General features: G+C 57.8%; 1 protein-coding gene across 2 annotated transcripts in view; it reads right to left on the bottom strand.

The window, feature by feature from the left end:
• PRKCB (protein kinase C beta) overlaps positions 1 to 12,266 on the bottom strand; it is a 90,868-nt gene that overhangs the window by 47,522 nt on the left and 31,080 nt on the right. For both annotated transcript variants that reach the window (XR_008433751.1, XM_053957659.1), the window contains exon 3: positions 6,140 to 6,222. Coding sequence is in view for 1 of the 2 variants with exons in the window: in XM_053957659.1 (XP_053813634.1) it covers positions 6,140 to 6,222 (83 nt within the window). In the remaining variant the exon portion in view is untranslated. The remainder of the gene's footprint in view (positions 1 to 6,139; positions 6,223 to 12,266) is intronic.

Below are 12,266 nucleotides of genomic sequence, written 5' to 3'. Positions count from 1 at the left end.
GCCCATCCCTGACTAATTACATCTGAAGTTTCTCCTGTTTCCTTGTCTAAATAAGAAAAAAAATCCTCCCTGTGAGGGTGGGCAGGCCCTGGCACAGGGTGCCCAGAGCAGCTGTGGCTGGCCCTGGCAGTGCCCAAGGCCAGGCTGGACAGTGGAAGGTGTCCCTGCCACCGGTCTCCCAGAGCACTGGAGCTCCAAATGTGCAGCAGAGCCTCGGGAAGGGGCAGCTGGACCCACATCAACAGCCAAGGGTGTTTGAAACCTCTGCACTCACATTTGCTGCATTAGACAGAACACAAAGCTTTGCCTTCAAGATTAGGGGCTGCTGCTTTCCCCGACTCATTGCAGAGAAAGCTTTAAATTATCTCTGCTGAAGAAGAATTAGCACAGTTCATGTGAAGAGACCATTTTAAAGTGAATTTCATAGTGATTTAAACAGCATAATAGCAAATACAACACAGCCACAGCTTACTGCCTGCACTCAACAAACTCTGGCAGGGACATAAACCCAAAACCTCGCATTTGATCCCCACATTTCCCGTGTGGAAAATCCCCTCAGCGTGCAGGGCACAACCCACAGCAGACAGAAGTGGTCTGGCCCCCCTTCCAGGGAAAGCACGGATTGCAGGAGGGGGGTCAGGGCTGGTGACAGCTCCAGGTGGCATCTGCCACTGTGTGAGTTGTTCTCGGGGGCAGCCACCAGGGACAGGGACCTGCCCTGCCCGGCAGTGCTGCCCTGGCCGTGCACCCCACCTGCCTGCACGGGGCTGGGAAACACCTCTGGTGAGAAAAGCTCCGAGCCCCAGCAAAAACCACGCAAGGAAGGAGCAGCAGCAGGGTGATGGAGCAGGCAGCGAGGGTGATGGGTGCTTGTGTCGGCGAGAAGAGCCACAGTAAATCCCAGACAGAGCCCAGGGGAGGGTCCACACCAGAGCAGAACAGGTCCTGTTGGGGCTCCAGCAGGCCCTTGGTGGCCTTTAAAATCCCTGCCAGGTGAAACCAGCTCGTGGTCCCAGGATTCTGGAGCATCCTTCCTGCCACCCCCACTCCTCCTCGGAACCTGCCGGCACTCTGGCATTGCTGCACCAGTGAGTGACAGCAGGACTGCTCCTCTGCCGTTTCTCTCTGAGCTCCCAGGGCACGGGGGCCCTGCAGGACGGAGGCAGCAGCAGCAGAGGAGGCAGCTCCTGGGGAAGGAGCAGCAGCAGCACCGTGCTGGGGCTGCTCCCGTGTCAAGCACAGCCTGCCCCCGGCAGTAAACGCATTCCAGTGACAAAGGATCTCACCTCTGCCAGCCAGCTGCTCAGGGATACGGATGACAGCCGTCCTCCTCTGGCTGCGGCTGCCAACACCAAAGAGAACACTCTCTCTTTCCCAGCAGCAGGAAAACGCCAAGCCCAGCTGCTCTGCCAGAGCAGTTTGCATCTCGACATCCTTCAGACATGTTTGCTAACTCACACGTGCCTTGGGAGGCATTCCATCGCACCTCCAGGACAGCGGGGCTCCTTCCCTGCAGCCTCCAGCTGCTGACACAGCACAGAGACCCCCAGACACCTCCCTGCTGCAGGACTGGCGCCCCCCGGCTGGGCACAGGCTGCACCACCCACCTCATCACCCTCCTCATCCTCCCAGGGAGGGACAAAGCCAGCTCAGCCCCAGGCCTGGCCCTGCAGAGCCACGGGAAGGGCACGGACCCAACCGATCCCTGCCCAGCCCTGAGGCAAGGAGGGAAGAGCTGCTCAGGCGCAGGGCTGAAGCCATGGCAGCCTGGCAGGAGGAAGAGCCGGGCTCTGGTGGGGCCGGGCGAGCAGCAGAAGGTGCTGGGAGGGAGCAAGGCAGAGACATCTTCATCCCACGGGAAGTGCCAGCGGCTGCCCGAGCAGCGAGCAGGTGCCCTCGCTCCAGGGGCAGATGGCACAGCACGGGAGCTGGAGAAGTTAATTAGCAGGACAACAGAAAGCAGCAAGTTGCAGGAAGGTTGTGAGGATTTGCCAAAGCGCCGGCCAGGGCAGCCCAGAAGGATGGGAGCTGTGAGCAGGGATCAGGGCCCTGTGCTCGGGGGCAGCACCTGGGTGAGAGGGGGCCTGGGGGCACAGCGTGGAGCCCTTTCCATGGAGAAACCCCTCCTGGAATCCTTCCTGAAGTCCTCTCCCCACGCCACCAACGGGGACAATTTACACACAAAACTGAAATGCAGCTACACTGGCCCATTGCCTTCCCAGAGCAACTCTGATATTTATTAACACATCCTGATTAGATGACCTTTAACAGGATCATGCAAAGAAGGTCATTTTAATGATTATTTTGCCTACAATTTAAATAATTATGCATTCTACTAATAGCTGCAGCTATAATTAGGTTTGCCAAGTGGAATACATTACACAGGCTGACTCTGGGTCCTGGAGACCTCGCTGTGGGTCAGACAGACCCTGGCTGTGGGTCAGTCACACACTGGGAGGGGGCTTTGGGCTGCCAGCCCCTCCTCACCAGCTCTCCCTTCAGGAGAGACCCCAGGAACACAGGACATCAGTGAGGAACCAAAGTCCTGCCCTGCCTGCAGACCTGAGCAGCACAAACACAGCCCCACGTCTGCAGCACCAGTGGTTCCAGCCACAGCCTCATTCCCTGCTGCAAGAAGCAATTAATCTTTCATTTTTCCCTGCTTGGAGACACTATCATGTGTAATTAGTCCTCTCTCCCAGATGGAAGCTCCTGCTCGGCAGCCTTGCCAAGGTTAAACACACAGCCACACTCCCACTCTCCTCCAGGAGGTTCAAACACAACCAGCTCAAACAGAAACACCCCAAAGTGGGGGCACTCAGCAGTGACAGAGACTCTGACATTTCACTGGTCTCCAGGGATTCTGCTCTGCTCCCCAGGCGTGCAGCACCAGCTCCCCCCTGCTTCTCTCTGCACACACCAACCTCCATCCCCTCAGCACCCTGAGCCTCCAGAGCAGAGTTCCAGCTCAGCAATTCGAATTGCCCAGCTGTAAAAGTGCAAACACTCAGGTGCACCAGAAGCACCGTGCAGCTACAAAATGGTTTTCTCCTCGGTTCCCCAGCACTGTGAAGACACAGAGATCAAGGAGCACAGTTAGAAGATGTTTCTCTTTCAACGCATTTGTTATCCTTGGCTCCAGGCCTAGGCCACAGGAAAGGGCAGCTCTGGGCTCCCAGCTGGCAGCAAAGCCCCAGCCCAGGCTGCAGCATCCCTGCCCTGCTCCCTTCCCTCTCCAGCTCAGCAGAACCACCGGCCCTCTGCAGGGAGGAACCCACTGACACCTGCAATAAAATCACAGAATCACAGAATAATGAGGTTGGAAGAGACCTCTAAGATCATCAAATCCAACCTGCGACCTAACACCTCAACCAGACTGTAGCACCAAGTGCCATGAAAATAGAATAAAACTCTTTTTTCCTTCCATGAAAATAAAACAAACTCCTTCTTTCGCTGGGGCTCACTGGAGATTCATATTCGTGGAAGGGTTGCCAGAAACCTCCCCTGTAAGCAGCACAGCCTGATGCCACCAGATCTGCCAGCAGTGCAGGTGGCTCTGGGTTCTCACCGTGGCTGGCAGCACCATGGAGCAGAGGGAAACTCCAGCTTTCCACCACTCACAGCAAAGCCCCTGACCCTGGCTCAGTCCCGAGGCCAACAAGGCATTAGTGTGTGCTGGAGCAGTTCTTCCTCTCCTGATTCAAAGCTCCTTAAGGATTATATGATTATATAATTATAAATATGATATATCAGATATAATTACGCTGCTGGAAGAGCAAGACTGACAGTGCAGGAGGAAGGAAGCTTGCCCTGCCTGCATCCCCCAGCAGGGAGCCCATCACAGCAGAGATTGGCGTGGGTGACACTGACCCCCACGGTGGGTCACAGCACCAGGGTGGGTGACACTGACCCCTGCAGTGGGTCACAGCACCAGGGTGGGTGACACTGACCCCCCCAGTGGGTCACAGCACCGGGGTGGGTGACACTGACCCCCACGGTGGGTCACAGCACCAGGGTGGGTGACACTGACCCCTGCAGTGGGTCACAGCACCGGGGTGGGTGACACTGACCCCTGCAGTGGGTCACAGTGCTGGGGTGGGTGACACTGACCCCCCCAGTGGGTCACAGCACCGGGGTGGGTGACACTGACCCCCCCGGTGGGTCACAGTGCCGGGGTGGGTGACACTGACCCCCATGGTGGGTCACAGCACCGGGGTGGGTGACACTGACCCCCACGGTGGGTCACAGCACCAGGGTGGGTGACACTGACCCCCCCAGTGGGTCACAGTGCTGAGGTGGGTGACACTGACCCCCACGGTGGGTCACAGCACCAGGGTGGGTGACACTGACCCCCACGGTGGGTCACAGCACCGGGGTGGGTGACACTGACCCCTGTGGTGGGTCACAGCACCAGGGTGGGTGACACTGACCCCCCCGGTGGGTCACAGCACCAGGGTGGGTGACACTGACCCCCACGGTGGGTCACAGCACCAGGGTGGGTGACACTGACCCCCACGGTGGGTCACAGCACCAGGGTGGGTGACACTGACCCCCACGGTGGGTCACAGTGCTGGGGCACTCACTGCCACTGCCTGTGTGTGTGTGAGTGACAGAGAACAGAGACAGAGAGAGTGGCAGAGCTGCAGCCACATGGCCAGAGGGGACCATTGGTGCCACATGGTGTCACCGTGCCCCATCGTGTCACCATGCCACTCCTGTCACAGTGCAGGCCTTAAGGGCCCTGAGACCTCTGGCACTGCCAGCTCTCCGTGGAGTGTGGCACACGCAGGGACATCTGCCACATCCCCACATCCCACGGAGGGACACGGCCCTCAGGGAGGGGTCACCCCAGCACCACTCCCTCCTTCCTCAGCCTTCTCAGCTCTCCTTGCCCCGTCCCAGCAGCGGCAGCAGCAGGGACTGAAACCGCCTGGAGCAAACGGGAAGGTGAGCAGCTCAAAGCCATCGCTTCCCTCTCCTGCAGCCCCCTCTCCTCCAGTGAGCTGCTCCGGGCCAGGGCACTGGACAGAGGCTGTGCACACAGCCACAGAGCCCCTGCTCCCGGGCACAGGGCCTGGGAGTGCCCGGAGAGGGAGCAGGGATGCTCCCGGTATCCCAGCCCAGCCTCGGCCTCACTCTGGGCAGGCAGCAGCTCCTGCCCACGCCTCCACCGGCAGTCCCTGCTTGTCCCTGGCACAGGAAGCCCTCAGGGGCTTCTGTCCCGTGGGTGACAGCAGTGCCACCCTGCCACCTCCTCCTGGGCTGGCTGCACGGGTGGAGGAAGGGCCGTGGGCGCCGCAGCTGCTCCCGCGGAGGCTGCGCAGGCAGCACGGCTCGGGAGGGGAACGGGCACCAGAACAAACCTCGCCAACTGCTGCTGCCCCCCGAGAGCCTCATCCCCCAGAGCCCCTCTCTCCCCGGCACAGGGCACAGCCCCATTTCGGGAGACAACGCGTGTTTAGCCTCCACCTTCCGCAGCCTGTTACGCCGCCTGCTCCCACCACTTCTATTTTTAAGGGTGAGAGCTGTGGTGCTCTGTCGTTTCCCCAATTTGAGCTCCTCTCTCCCAGCAGTTCCCCAAATTAGCCAGTTTCCACGGTAAAACACAGAAGCTGCCAGACAGACCTGAGTGGTGCTGGCAGAGCCGGGCTCCGCTGCCCGCAGGCCAGGGGATCCACTGGGAAAGAAATCCTCGGGGAAACAAGGGTGGGGCTCAGCTAGCAGCTGTTGGGATGCTTCTCTGGCACAAGGGATAGAAGGACATCGGGGCAAGGCTGCAGGCTCAGCCCCAAAGGGAAATCTCTGCCTCCCCGTGTGTTCCCTCTGCTCTGCTGAGCACAAGTTACTGGCTGGTTTGAGTGTTTTAAGTATCCCAGAAACCTGCCAGAGTCCCCACAACTACAGAATCCCAATCCCTGAAGGGCTTTAAAAGCCACGTGGATGTGGCACGTGGGGACGTGGGGTACTGGTGGGGAATGGTTGGACTCGATGGTTCTTGGAGGCTTTTCCAACCTACACCATCCCAGCATTTGTGAAACAGCCACCCAGGAGTGCCCTCAGCCAAGGGGGCTGGAGCAACACCTTCTCCAGGTGCTGAGGAGCCCCCTGAGCCCCAGCCCAGCACGGGAGCCGTACTTACATCCGAGGCAGGGCCCTTGTCAGCCCCGGGGCAGGAGAAGGTGACGAATTCATGGCACCGCTTGTGCACCACGAAGCAGCAAACTGCAAAGAGAACACAGGGACAGGGTCAGGGCGTGGCACGGGACTGGCACCACGAGAGCCGAGAGGCAGCAGAACAAACCACAGCCATGTGGATTTCTGAGCGGTCCCAGCAGGATTTTTAAGCAAACCCGTGGCAGATTTTTAAACCTCATGGAATATCCCCAGGCAGACCAGGCATTTTGGTAAAACTCAGCAGAACAAAGTGTTGAGTGAATGTCAGAGGAGGGCTGGGAACAATTCTGTTCCTCTGAGCTCATTGTCACTCGTGGCACACGCTCTGAGGTCACCGCCGGGAATAAAAAGAGGGAGAATCTGGCGTTCGCGGGTATCTGAGCTGAAAAGTGCATGTGGCCAAAAATGGAAGATTGTACCGAAGGGAACAGGTGGGCAATTTTCCTCCCACAGCTCTGCTTTTCTCCAGCATCTCCCCAGCCTCCGTTTGCCAGACCAGAAGACACGCACGTCTTCCTCCCCTCACACACGTCAGTGCCAGCCTCGCCCTTCTGGGAGGGCACAGGGAATCGATCCCGACACGCCGCTGCCCAGGCAGAAGAGTCCAGAGCTAAACCCCATCCCCCAAACCCCCAGCCCCTTTCAGCACGTGCCCACCTGAAATTGCCAGCACTGTTCCTGCAGTTCGTGCAGCCAAAGCTCTGTATTTCAAGGATGATTTTTTTTCCCCCAAATGCCAAATAAGCACCTCACCTTCGGTGACAGACCCTAAAGAATCATCTGTCACTGCAGGTAACTTCCACTGATGGCCCAGCCCCTCCTGCAAGGGTCTCTGCCCCTCTGGCCCTGCAGCTGGGGGTGGCAGCACTGCTGGGGCTCCCCAGGCTGGGGAGCAGAGGCACCACCTCGCAGCCCTGTCACCTCTGTCACCTCCTGGCTGCCAGGGCTGGCCTGGGCCACCTGCACTCGCATCCACGCCCCAGGGATGCCCAGCTCTGAGTTTCTGTGCCATGCCCGGCCCCACACGATGAGACCTCGGCTCCAGGGGGCCCGAAGGGAGCCCAGGCAGGAACAGAGCAAAGGGAAGAAGCCCTGATCCTGAGGGGAGCCCGGGCACCACACTCTGCTCTGCCTCAGGGCTCTCCCATCTAACACATCCCTTTCCCAAGAGCTGTGGTTACACTGAGTAAGAGCCTCTGCAAGATGAGGAGCAGGGACTGAGGTTTGGAGACAGAGCACAGGAACCAAAGTGAGCTGTGCAACAACAGAGCAGGTTCCAGTTGCAGCAACATGGGATTTTTCCTAAGGAACAAGGAAAAGGCAAGTGACATCAGCCATGAACCTCACAATTCCCTCTTTGTGCCCTGCCACATCCAGCTGTAAATTCATTTTCCTTTTCACATTTTCCATTGTGAACAAAAACAAACCCAGAAGGTTTTAGAGGCAGAACAGCTGCCAAGAGCTCTCTCCTCGCAGGACCTCTCACTTGCTTTTCTGAGTCAAACAAACAAACATTTTCTTGAAAGCATTGCTCACCATCTCTGTCATTTGTATACGGAGACAGAAGCATCTGGGAAGCAGGAAGGAAGAAATTAGAACTCTATTAGCAGGGATTTCTCCCAAAGTGTGTGTACAAACTCGGGGAGCTCCGTGACACCCCGAGCACAGGGGCTGCTGCCAGAGGCTGGGCTGTGGTGGGAGCTCCCAGTGGAGCTGGGATCGTTGCAGCTCTGCAGGGGAAACCAGAGGGCCACCAGGCCATCCCTGGCAGTGTCCCAGGCCAGGCTGGACAGGGCTTGGAGCAGCCTGGGACAGTGGGATGTGTCCCTGCCATGGCAGGGGTGGCACTGGGTGGGCTGCAAGGTCCCTTCCCACCCAAAGCATTCCGGGATTCTGTGACTCTAATCTGTGCAAGGATGACCCACTGGAAGATGGGCAGGCAGAACACCTCCCTGCCTCGCAAGGCAAAGCAGAGCTCTCTGCCCCGGCAGCAGTGGGGGCTCTGCACCCACCACCTCCCAGGGAGCTCCACAGGCCTGCTGGGATCCACTGGAACACTTCCCAGCGCTTAGGCGAGTGCTCCAGCCATGCACAAGGAAAACAGGGCCAACAGAATGGATCAGGAGCAGGATCTCATGCCAGCAACCCTGTCTGAGCTCCTAAACGTGACCTGCCCATGGAAGTGAGGAGCTGCAGAGATCTTTCCACTGCTGTGCCCTCCTGCTGCCATCACACTTCAGCAGTTTCAGCCCATGTCTTTGTCAGTTTAGAAACCCCAGCACGAGCAGCAGCTTTCCCAGGTTGCTAATTAGACAGTTAATTTGTAAATCTTATTATTTGGGTAATAAAGTTATCAAATCCCACTGGTTGGCTACAAACATCCCAAGCCATTTGTACACAACAAGAATGAAAGATTAACCTTTCCCATTCCTTCCTGCACAATGCAGGAGGGTTTCCTGGCCCTAACCCCTCCTTCAGGGCCAGCTCCATTGCAGGGGTCTGGGGAGACCTGTCCTGTGAGAAGGGAAGGATACAAACCCTGTGGAAGGCAAGAGGCAGAGCCCTGAGCCCAGCAACTCTCCACAGCCTTAGGAGATCTGCTGGAATGCACATTTTCCACAGCAGCCCCAGCACAGCGTCTCAGATCTGAAAAGATTTGCACCAAAACATCAGGGCAAGATCACACACCTCAGTTCCCTGGGATCCTGACCCAGTCCTGGGAAGAAAGATCTCCTGGAAGGTTGGGTTTGAGAGCTAAGAAACCACAACAGCAGCAGGGCATTCTCAAACCCTAGGAGATGTCTTATTGTGGAGGATGAAAAGAGGGAAAATGCTGGAAAATGCTAACACAGTATTGCTTAAATATATATATATATACACACACAGACTTGGCTTCAACCACTGCTCAAAAGCCCTCCAGAAACACCATAAAGCAGTTTCCCTGCTGATTCCCTACTGATTCCAGAAGCTGCCAATCAGAAAAACCACATCCCAATGCATTCCAGGCTTTTGAAGGCTGCAGAACACACGTCTGGCTGCAGTTCCAGCCTGGCCAGGGCTGTCCCCGGGAAGGGACCAGCAGAGCAGCCCCAGCTGCAGCTGCCCAAGGCCCAGGGTGTCCCCGGGGTGCAGCGGGCCGGGCTGCAGAGCTGCAGCTCCGAGCAGCAGCGTGGGGCTGGAGCACTTGGCTGCTGCATGCTTTGGAGCCGTGCTGCAAATTCCTGCAGCAGCAGGAGCTGCAGCATTCCCAGCCCAGCCTGCACACGCTCCCTGCTCCTGCAGGATATTCCCTCCTCTCCTGTCTGCACCATGTGAGCGGGTCAGGAGGTTCCCTGCCACCCCTCCCCTCACACGCTCGGGCACTTTGCCCAAAGATGCCCCAAGATTTGCTCTCGGAATACAAAATCCCCCCTAGGCCAGGGGCTCTGCCCGGGAAAAGCCTTTTGAGCTTCAAGCTCCTCATACAGGCAGCAGGCGGCCCTGGGAGCCAGCCCAACACAGCCCAGGAAAGGCTCGAGGCAGTGCTTCGTTGGCAAACTCCTGAGCCCACCCTGAAGAGCCCAGACCTGTGGCATCCCTGGCACATGGAGGAGCAGGGCTGGCTCGGGGTGACAAACGCCCTCGTGCCCTGCTCGCTGCCAGCCTGGCACACGAGGGGGGATCGGCCCCGTCTCCCACACGGAACGTCCTCAGCCCTCCCCAGAGCCCAGCCTGTGCCAAGCAGCTCCCTGCAGGAGGGCACCCTGCCTGGCAGCCCACGAGCAGCCCTGCCTTCCACTCCAGCTCCATTTGTTCCTCTAATTTCATTGCACGAACTCCTTGTCCCGGTGTTCTGAAGAAGGGAATAATCAATTTTCCCGAGTCCTTTGCCGAATGAATAATTCAGGGACGTCACCTCTGATGCCTCCTGAGGCCAGCCCTTCCCAGAACACACATTCCCAGCGAGGGAAGCCTTTGTTCCTCCCGTCAGGCCAGGGAGAGGTCTGCAAGCACCGGGAACAGTCCTGGGTGCAGCATGTCAAGTGAGGGAGACAGATGGAGAGTTAACAGAGACAGAAGAAGGTTCAAGCAAGATTCATCTAAAAATCAAAGCCAGGGAGGAGTTCAAGCATCCCCGGGGAGCTGACGGAGCTGAGCTTTGGCAGATGGCTCCAATATCAGGGAAGCTCAAAGATTATTTCAAGCATATCTCAGTGCGTAGCTGCTCCCTTCCAACCTGTGGATATTCTCATTTGGATAACGACTCCACTTCCCAACGAACAACAGCTTTAGGAAACAGCTTGGAATTCAGATTAGCAAAACTGAAGGAAATAAAATAACACCAAAAAAACAAGAGAAAAAGACTTTTTAAGGGAGCTTTGTGTTGCTCCACCTACGCTGGGCAAACCCCTGGGGTCAGAGGTACCAGCCTGGCCCTGGGGAGGGACCAAAATGTGCCCCAGCCAGAGCTGCCCACGACTTTCCATTCCATGCTAAAAAAATCACGCTCACGACATCAAACAGAGGCAGTGAAGCATGGTAATCATAACATAAGGGGAAAGAAGGGCTCCAGGAGGGGAAGTCCTGAATTTCTGACAGCGCTTTGCAGCTTTTAATCACTTAGAGCACACAGAGAGAGAAGCCGAGCTAAAATTTGTGCTCTTTGGATTTAATCCGCAGCTTTGGTTAAAAGCTTTCTGGGGTTCTTACAGCACAGCAATCCTCAGCTCCCCAGACTTCAGCTGTTTTCCACTGTCAGCTCCAGGGAGACAGAGTGAAACCAGCTGTGATCCGCGGGGATTTCTGGGCAGCACCAGGAACAGCTCCGGGGATGGGGGTGGCGTGGGGCTCGTGCCCTGGGCGCTCCTCGGCTGGGGGACAAAGGCAGGGACACCAGGGATGTCACCACCAACGCCAGGCTGCACCGGAGCTGGGTACAAGTGGCACCTGCAGCTTCTCGGGAAAGCCCTGGCCAGCAGAACTCCTGTGAATCCAGTGCCCCCAGTGCCCCCAGTGCCCCACACCAGCTGGGCACGGGGGGCAGGGAGGCTGCTCTGCCTGTGCCTCTCAAAGGGACATCTTTAATATCCCTCTTTTTCCACTGAAAGGGGTTGAGTATTTCGGGCCCAGCCACGTGCTTTTAGAAGGACTTCATGAACAAAACACCCCAAACCGCCCGCAGTTTTCCATGAAATACCATAATGAACTGACAACATCCTCTGCATGACAATGAATGCGCCGGAGCCAGGCGGGATGAGGAGCATCAATCATCCCCGGCAGGGGAAGGGGAGTGGGTGGGGACGGGACGATGACAGCAGCAGAGCTGGGATCAGGGAGAGATCTTCATTCTGCAGCACCCAGAGCCACCGGCAGGCCCCAGGGACAGGGCTGCCCAGGCACAGGGGCTGCCCCGGGCAGCACCAGCGATGCAGCTGGCCCAGGCTTTGTGGCTCTTGCTGGCACAGGAACCTGTGCCACATTTGGATGTGGCAGAGGCCGAGTTCCTCCACCCAGGGCATGGCACAAGGCCAGCTCCTGCTTCCTCTCCCAATTGCTTGGGTCAAAAAAGCTGCTTGGGAGCAGCAGGCAGGGCAAACCAACATCCAAAGACACCGTGGGGGAACAGCTCTTCCCCTGCCCTGTGCCTGTCCCCAGACCATGCAGGGACATGGCCCAGTCCCACCACAAAACAAGAGAGACCACCAGCAGCTCCTGGAGAACCCTCAGAGGGGCTCTTTGGCCCCAGGGCATGCAGACACCACGATGCCCCACTCCCCAAACCCTGCTGCCCCCAGCACAGGACTTTGGAGGGAAGCTCCAGGCCTGGAGAAGGCAGCAGGAACTGTTTCCCTGTGTCCCTGCCCAGAGCCGTGCTCGGGGCAGGGCAGCTCCAGCTCCCACCCCAACAGGAGCCCTGCAGGAACGGGAGGGGAAGGAGCTTCCCCCAGTCCTTCATGGCAGCCAGCTCACACACTGCAGCAGCAGTACCAGGGAGTTTTTGGAGTTGGAACTTGGTTCTTCCCTTGTTAACAATCCCTTCTAACTCCTTCCCTACAAGCCTGGATTAGGAGCGCTGTGGAGAGGAGGGTGGCACGGTGAGAGGGACACGCTGG

The sequence above is a fragment of the Vidua chalybeata genome, chromosome 16 (assembly GCF_026979565.1).
Source record: "Vidua chalybeata isolate OUT-0048 chromosome 16, bVidCha1 merged haplotype, whole genome shotgun sequence".
NCBI lineage: Eukaryota > Metazoa > Chordata > Aves > Passeriformes > Viduidae > Vidua > Vidua chalybeata.
This window is presented reverse-complemented; position numbering and strand designations above follow the sequence as displayed.